Source organism: Colobus angolensis, unplaced genomic scaffold (genome assembly GCF_000951035.1).
Source record: "Colobus angolensis palliatus isolate OR3802 unplaced genomic scaffold, Cang.pa_1.0 Scaffold60, whole genome shotgun sequence".
NCBI lineage: Eukaryota > Metazoa > Chordata > Mammalia > Primates > Cercopithecidae > Colobus > Colobus angolensis.
In genome coordinates this window covers 4,319,626-4,327,750 of record NW_012119599.1, presented here as the reverse complement: position 1 = coordinate 4,327,750, position 8,125 = coordinate 4,319,626, and the positions used below count along the sequence as shown (strand labels likewise).

Below are 8,125 nucleotides of genomic sequence, written 5' to 3'. Positions count from 1 at the left end.
AGAGGCCAAGGCAGGAAGATCGCTTGACCCCAAGAGTTCAAGACCAGCCTGGGCAACATAGTGAGAGCCCATTTCCTGGGCTATAAATTGGCAAGAGACTTTTTATTTTATTTTGTTTTTTGAGACGGAGTCTCATTTCGTCACCCAGGCTGGAGTGCAATGGCGCGATCTCGGCTCACTGCAACCTCCGCCTCCCAGGTTCAAGCGATTCTCCTGCCTCAGCCTCCTGAGCAGCTGGGATTACAGGCACTTGCCACCACACCTGGCTAATTTTTGTATTTTTAGTAGAGACGGGGTTTCACCATATTGGTGCGGCTGGTCTTGAACTCCTGACCTCGTGATCTACCCACCTCAGCCTCCCAAAGTACTGGAATTATAAGCGTGAGCCACTGCACCTGGCCAAGACTTTTAAAGAGATTTATATCCATCTCAAATGGACAAAGAAATAACCTACAATGACAGGTTTTCTTAAGTAAATGCTCTAAGAAAAGGGAGGTAAGGGGCCTCTGTGGTTAGATCCTCTGGATTCTGAGGGCCTAGAGGCAGGAGGAAGTCTGTCTAAAGTTTAGTCAAGCTAAGGGAAACGTCATGGCAGTGTTGGTGCACTCTATAAACCTGACCTGCCCGCGTTGGAAGCTGAGCTCTACTGCTTAATAGCTGGGTGACCTGGGGCAACTTTCTCAACCTCTCTAGCCCTGATTTACCCATCTTGTAAAATGCAGATGATTAACACTTACTTCACAGGATGGTTTTGTAGGTTAAATATATTCATCCAAGTACAGCGCTTAAAACAAGTACCTGGCACATAATAAATGTATTATTTGCTGTGGGTTAATTACTTCACCATTCTGAGCTTCAGTTTCCCCAATCATCCCATCTCAAACTATGTGGAAAAGTCAATGAGATGATGGCTGCAAACTGATGGCGTAGACTGGGCATCTAGTAAGGCTGTCTTTAATCACTAACACAGCTGGGCACGGGACCTCACATCTGTAATCCCAGCACCTGGGAGGCAGAGGCGGAAGGATCATCTGAGCCCAGGAGTTCGAGACCAGCCTGGGTAACATAGTAAGATGTCAATCTCTACAATACAAATAAAAGTTAAATTAAAATTAAAAAATCACTGCCAGGCATGGTGACTCACACCTGTAATCCCAGCACTTTGGGAGGTCGAGGTGAGTGGATCACCTGAGGTCAGGAGTTTGAGACCAGCCTGACCACATGGAGAAACCCCATCTCTACTAAAAATACAAAATTAGCCAGGCGTGGTGGCGCATGCCTGTAATCCCAGCTACTCGGGTGGCTAAGGCAGGAGAATGGCTGGAACCTGGGAGGCGGAGGTTGTGGTGAGCCGAGATCATGCCATGGCACTCCAGCCTGGGCAGCAAAAGCAAAACTCCATTTCAAAAAAAAAAAAAATACTAATACTCCCAACACTACATTTACCATCACTGACGTTTCCCTCTATACATGTATTACAATGTATGTGTTTCAGAATAAGAGCTCATACTCTTATTGATGTTCTATTTTGTTGCTATACTCATTATTTGCTATTGTTTTGTTGTTACCTCACACTACTCCCCATTATTAATAGTAATATTGGCTATCAATAGTAATATTGGCAATATACTGTTATGATCTCACTATTCCCCACATCTGATCCTCCTCCCATCAAGCAGTCACAAAGCCTACCAGGAACTCTCTCATTCTCAAGCCAGGCTTTTCCCCTCCAGTGCCTCTAGGGCCAGGCCTTCACCTGATGGGAAGGAGATGGAAGTGGGGCTCAATCCCCAAGTCCCCAGCACCAAGCAAAGACCAACAGCAGCACCCTCGGGCCCTACAGACAAATGGGATACAGTAGGTGAGCTCAGTTAATGACTTTTTTCTTTTTTCTTTTTTTTTTTTTTGAGATGTAGTTTCACTCTTTTTGCCCAGGCTGGAGTGCAGTGGCATAATCTCTGCTTACCGCATCCTCTGCCTCCTGGGTTCAAGTGATTCTCCCTCCTCAGCCTCCCAAGTAGCTGGGATTACAGGCATCCGCCACCATGCCCAGCTAAGTTTGTATTTTTAGTAGAGACGGGGTTTCTCCATGTTGGTCAGGCTGGTCTCGAACTCCAGACCTCAGGTGATCCAGCTGCCTCGGCCTCCCAAAGTGCTGGGATTACCGGCATGAACCACTGTGCCTGGCCGTAATGACTCTTAGTAAACCAGATGAAGCCAGGTGCGGTGGCTCCTGCCTGTAATCCCAACACTTTGGGAGGCCGAGGCAGGAGGACTGGGCATCATAGCAAGACCTCATCTCTACAAAAAATAAAATTAGCCAAGTATGATGGGTTGAGCCTCTAGTCCCAGCTACTTGGGAGCCTGAGGCAGGAGTTGGAAGTTGCAGTGAGGTATGATTGGGCCACTGAAGTCCAGTTTGGGTGACAGAGACCCCATCTCTAAAAAAATGCAGACGGCTGGCTGGATGATAAGGTGGGTGGAGCCTAGGGAGGGTACACAAACTCATTAGACAAAGCTGTCTGTTCCCTGGCATTGCTAAAAGCCCCATTCACCCCTCCGTGCCGCCTAATGGTTTCGCCCAGCTTCCCCCTCACCAGTGGGAACACCCAAATGTGGGCTAGATCCCAGGAGATGAAAATTCAACCGCGACTTCCCCCAGGGCTGTGGCTCTCCGTGCAATCTCTCTCCTGTTAAAGGCTTTATGATGCCCACCCTAGCTCAGCTAGAGCGGTTATTGCGAGAAACAAGGTGGAAGCGACTCCTTTAAAGCACTATACAAAGTCATTAAATCTTTATTGAGGCATTTGTGTGCCAGAAACTGATCACACACAGGCATAAGGCATGGTTCCTGCCCTCGAGGAGCTCACAGTCTAGTAAGGAAGACAAATGGGGAACTGATTCCCCAAAGATGGGGGGAGTAGGTGAGGCAGTGCTTAGAGTGGGGAGCCATTGTCCCACTCACCCTACGCTCCAAAGTCCAGGCTGGCAAGGAGAAAGTGAGTAGGAAGCTTAGCATCTTCTCTCTCACCTTCCCTGTGACAGCAGACTTCTCTCACTCTGTCCTAATATCACAAGAGGACAAGCGGAGAGACAAGGATGAGAAGAATACAGGTGCTGTCCTCAAAAAGCTAGAACACCCCTGGCAGGATATATACAATAGTATTTTATTTCCCGAAGCCGCAAACCAGCGCAGCAGAAGCTGGGGATACTGGGGAATGTCGGAAAAACAGGGCCTGGGCCAGCCCAGTCCAGTGGTGGAAACAGGAAGTGTTGGGAAGAGGGAGTACCTAGGGCCAGAGAAGTAGGTGAGAGGGAAATTTCCAGGTGGAGAGGCTCATAGCAGGACATCAGCAGCCACGGCCAACAGAAGGGCTGCCAATCCAGCCGTGGGAGCCACACCGCCTCTATTATGGGGCTGCTGGGGCCCCCCTTTTGCAGGATACTGCCCCGAATTGCTGCGGTCCTGGTGGCCAGCGGCCCCTCCAGTCAATCTGGGCTCCTCACCCTGGGAGGCCTCGTGTTCTACTCCCTGTCTCGGAGTCTGACTGGTTGGGGCTGGCATGGGTTTGGTGGTGGATGTGGGTCTCACTGGGGCCGAGGTAGAGGTGGTGACAGACGTGGTTGAGGCCACAGATATGGTTGAGGCCACAGTCGTGGGCTCTGGAGGGGGCAGCCGGACAAGGGGTGGGATTCGAGGGGAGAAGTAGGTCTTGTTGCGGAGGTCAGAGTTACAGCGGGACCCCTGGCAGCAGGAGCCACTGAGCGTGAACCCTGGGCCTGTTACTCCATCCCGAGTGCAGAATTCATCCTGGACACAGCCCCGGACGGGCAAGGACACGGTCACATTTGCTGCAGGAAGGAGACACAGATAGGTCAGTGGCTGGAGGGAAAGAGGTTGACACAGCCAGAATGAAACTTAGAGGCATCAGACAAGAACAGAGAACCCCACTGGGGGTGGTGGCTCACGCCTGTAGTCCCAGCACTCTGGGAAGCAGAGGCAGGGGGATCACTGGGCAACAGAGTGAGACTCTGTCTTGAAAAAAAAAAAAAAAAAAGACAACCCCCCCCCAAAATGAGACAGAAGGTCTGTGCATCCATTAATCCCAAAAGCTAAACTCAGGTGCTACTATGAGAAACAGACAGACTCACTGTCTTTGGCATATGGTGGATTAACATTTTCCATTGTGCTTTCAATGGAAATGTGTGTAGGCGGAAATAAAAATAGGGCTTAAAACAAAGGTTTAGACTGAGATACAAGACCTCTCACAAGACCACAGGGCAGAACAAACTCCCTTTACAACCCTCTGGCCATTATCCCCCTAGCCTTCACCCCAGCTTTTACTTCCCCATCAGAATTTAGTCTTAGAGTCAGAGCTACATTCTCCCCACCAGGCTCAGTGGTTCACGCCTGTAATCCCAGCACTCTGGGAGACCTAGGCAGGGGGATCGCTTAGCCCAGGAGTTCAATACCAGCCTGGCAACATGGACAGACCCCACTGTTACCAAAAATAAAAGTAACCAGTCGTGGCGGTGTACCCCTGTAGTCCCAGCTACTTGGGAGGCTGAGGCAGGAGGACTGCTTGAACCCAAGAGGTAGAGGCTGTAGTGAGCTATGACTGCACCGCTGCAATGAGCTATAATTGCGCCACTGCGCTCCAGTCTAGGCAATAGGGCAAGACTCTGTCTTTAAAAAAAATTAGTAATAAAATTTTTAAAAACTACATCTTTTTAAGCATAGTTGGCAAGGGAATGGGGTTTGAAGAACTTCATTTTCCATGGTTACATCTCTCAATACTCTGGGACAGGCGGGGACCCCTTGAGTTTTAAGGGCTAAGAAACTAGAGATTCCCCGCAGTGCCTGGGCAGAAGCTTGGAGGCTTAAATACCTCTTAAGTACCTGGCAGCCTTCTATGGAAATGTATGTCCCTCCAAAACACTCTGGGACAAAGCATCACTGTCCCCACACTATTAATATGTTGGGGGAAGGGACTGCATTTTCCATGATGCCCTACGATACAAGCACTTTAGGCCCCGCGGTTCCCAGAATGCATCGCAGGTGAAGGAAACGCTTTGGGTAAAGGGCTCCCTACCGCCCAGGGTGCTTCAGAAGTGCTACCACAACTCCTGTAGGTCCCGTGCTCCAGGGCTCCCTCACCTGCCGTCAAGGTGACGTTGCCGTCGAAGCAGCCATTGTAGACATGATCGCTGGCGTTGTAGCAGCTCACGACCGGCGACGATGTACCCTGGCACGCCTCGCGGCTCAGGCCCACACAGCTGTAGCACTCCACGCCGTTGGGCGGGTATGCACTCTCATTACCTGCGAGGGGGGCCCAGAGGAAGAAAAGGCGTCGAAAGGGTTCAGAAACCGCAGCGCGTCTTCTAGCCCCGCCCCTAAGGCGTGACACCCCCCCGCACTGTCAATAACCCCGCCTACTAATAGCCCCGCCCCAGCGCGCAACCTCCCGGTGCCTACAGTCAGAAAGTCCCGCCTGCTGCCTCTTGGCCCCGCCCTAGAGTATTACCCCCACACCCAGCACAGCCCGAGTACTCCCCGCTCCGCCACGGCTCCGCCTCCATCTTGGCGGGCCCGAATGTAGCTCCGCCCCCACAGCCACGGCCCTGCCCCCACGGACCTGCTGGGTCGAGCGCCCGCGAGGTGAGGTTGAGCTTGGCGTTGCAGCGGTCCTGAGCGCATTGCTGCAGCTGGATGAACGCCAGAAGCCCGTGAAGATCCAGGCCGCGGTCATTCTTGCCGGGGAGTCCCGAACCGCAACCCCGCACTGCCATCGAGAATTGTCCGTGGACTGGGCAAAGGGACGGGGGCGGGATTAGATATGGGCGTGGTCTCAGATGGGGCGTAGCCCAGAGTTGGGTACGGCCTGGCAGGGGCGGGGCCTCAAATAGGCCAACACCACAGGACTGACAGGCCGTAATTGGCAGATTGGCGCCCCCAAAGAGCCGTCCAGAGCGGAAAGAACGACCGAAGGAGGGAGGAGCAGGGTCATGGAACGGGGGCGAAACCTCAAAGAGGTGATTCGGAGGAGACATCCCGGTTGACAGGGATGGGCAGGTCTCAGTGGTGGAGCAGAAAAGGTGCATAGGACGTGACCTCGTTCCAAACCTGAGCTCTCCCAGTCCGCCCCACCCAGTTCTCAACTCTCTGCTCCTCGCCCTTGTAATCGTTAATAGAGAAGCCCTGGCCTGGGAGGAGGGGCGAAGCTGTGTCGTAGGGTCCCGGATAGGCTGAAAGGGAGGGGTGGGGCCGCGTTAAACGGGCGTGGCCAATCCAGAAACGACTATAAGGAGGCTGGGCTGGGCGGGATGATCCTCCATTGGTGTGCGTGGCCCGGGGGTCCCCACTCACTGGTCTCCACCGCCCCGACGGCCTCGGTGCAGACGTCCACGCCCGGCGCGCACTTCACCGTCTTCATCTTGTGTGGGGAGCATCCGTCATCTGCTTTCTGCACGCAACTGTAGCACTCCAGGGCCTGCGCTCCTGGGGGAGCGGAGCCGAGCAGACCTGAGCCCTCCTTGCTAAAGCGTCCACCCCCAAGAGAGAAATATCCTTCCCATGGCCCTCTGTCCCGGGATGAGACAGTCCTATGGCACACACTTTTCCACGGCAGGAGTAGGGAAAAGCTTTCCACAAATCTGGAAGCAAGGGAATCACTGGACCCTTTTCCTTCACACCCACTATGCCAACCGTGGGCGTGTCCTTGCCACAGCCCTGTATGCCCACTGTAGGCGATCCCTGCCATGGAGCCCCTCATCCCGGGGTAGGAGGGATACCTCCTCAGAGTTTTCTGCTCAGAATGAGAGAACTTCTCCCACAGTAGACTGTGCTAGACTGTGCTCAGTGAGGGATCCCTTCCCACAGCACCCTTCTGCTCAAATGAGAGAACTCTGCCCACAGCTTCTCTGCCCAGGACAGGGGACTTTTTGTTTGTTTGTTTGAGACAGAGTCTCGCTATGTTACCAGCCTGGAGTGCAGTGGCACAATCTCGGCTAACTGCAACCTCTGCCTCCCGGATTCAAGCGATTCTCCTGCCTCAGCCTCCCGAGTAGCTGCGACTACAGGCGCGTGCCACCAAGCCCAGCTAATTTTTGTATTTTTAGTACAGACGGGGTTTCAACATGTTGACCAGGCTGGTCTCGATCGCTTGACCTCATGATCCGCCCGCCTCGGCCTCCCAAAGTGCTGGGATTACATGCATGAGCCACCGTGCCCGGCCTAGGAGCAGGGTACTTCTTTCCACAGCTTCAGGATGGGAAATTTTGCCCACAGTTCCCCCTGTCCGTGGTGGGGAACCATTCCTACTGCCCATGGTGGAGGATGCTTCCCACTGCCCCCTCTGCTCAGGATGGGGGACTTTGCCTACAGTGCCCTCTGCTTCTGTGGGGATCCTTCCCACAGCCTCCTCTGTAGGGGGCCAGAGAAGCCTCCTCCCCAGGAGCCCCCCATTCTACCCTTTCCACCTCTCCGGGCAGCAGACCCACCTCCGCGAAGCAGCAGCAGCAGCAGCAGCCAGCCTGCGTTCCAGATCACGGCCTGGGCACCTGCTTTCCTGGCGGGGTCCATGGCTCCGTCCTGCTCCCTTGGCGTCCCCCCTGGGTGTGCCGCCTCCCAGCCCGGGCCCTCTTACCTGAGCCCAGGATGAGTAACCTCGCCCCAGGCAACCCCAGCGTTGCCCAACCGGGCCAACTCAGCGTCGGCTGTGGGGCGGGGCTCCGCCCCTAGGCGCGTCATCCACAGGGAGAGCGGTCCCTGCCCTGTGAAGTTGCCAAGGAGGGAAAGGGTGGGAGCTGAGGTTCCCTGACAGCTCGCGGGAGAAAGTCTGTGTATGTTTGGAGTGGGGGAGTAGTGGGGCTTAAAGAGAGGCTGGGGCTACTGACATTCAGTGTTTGGTAACTGTTAAATGAGCATCTACAGTGTGCTCCGCTTTGGCCTGGGTAATGCTGGAGATGAAGACAGAACCAGCGCCTGTCCTGGCAGAGCTCACCGTCTGATGGGGGAGACAGATACTAATCAAATAATCGTACAAATTGTTGTTTACCACAGAGACTAAGACACTGAAGGAAAAAGTGTAGTGATACAAGGAGATGTGGAGTCTAGGAGTGGGGC

At 53.7% G+C, this 8,125-nt stretch overlaps 1 protein-coding gene across 1 annotated transcript; it reads right to left on the bottom strand.

The window, feature by feature from the left end:
• Positions 1 to 2,777: 2,777 nt before the first annotated feature.
• LYPD3 (LY6/PLAUR domain containing 3) lies at positions 2,778 to 7,699 on the bottom strand. The gene is made up of 5 exons (XM_011963128.1): positions 7,501 to 7,699; positions 6,368 to 6,499; positions 5,637 to 5,807; positions 5,159 to 5,320; positions 2,778 to 3,852 (listed from the first exon to the last, which is right to left on the bottom strand). Exons 1-5 carry the CDS (start codon positions 7,580 to 7,582, stop codon positions 3,338 to 3,340), a joined length of 1,062 nt encoding a protein of 353 aa, XP_011818518.1. The 5' UTR covers positions 7,583 to 7,699; the 3' UTR covers positions 2,778 to 3,337.
• Between the last annotated feature and the right edge of the window lie 426 nt (positions 7,700 to 8,125).

What these genes read in the sequence shown, in the direction of transcription:
- LYPD3 (XM_011963128.1), bottom strand. Translation starts at nt 7,582, where the DNA reads ATGGACCCCGCCAGGAAAGCAGGTGCCCAGGCCGTGATCTGGAACGCA. An exon ending in GCTGCTGCTGCTTCGCGGAG is followed by an intron (nt 6,500 to 7,500) that starts GTGGGTCTGCTG and finishes CCGCTCCCCCAG; the next exon opens with GAGCGCAGGCCCTGGAGTGC. An exon ending in CGTCGGGGCGGTGGAGACCA is followed by an intron (nt 5,808 to 6,367) that starts GTGAGTGGGGAC and finishes CCCTTTGCCCAG; the next exon opens with TCCACGGACAATTCTCGATG.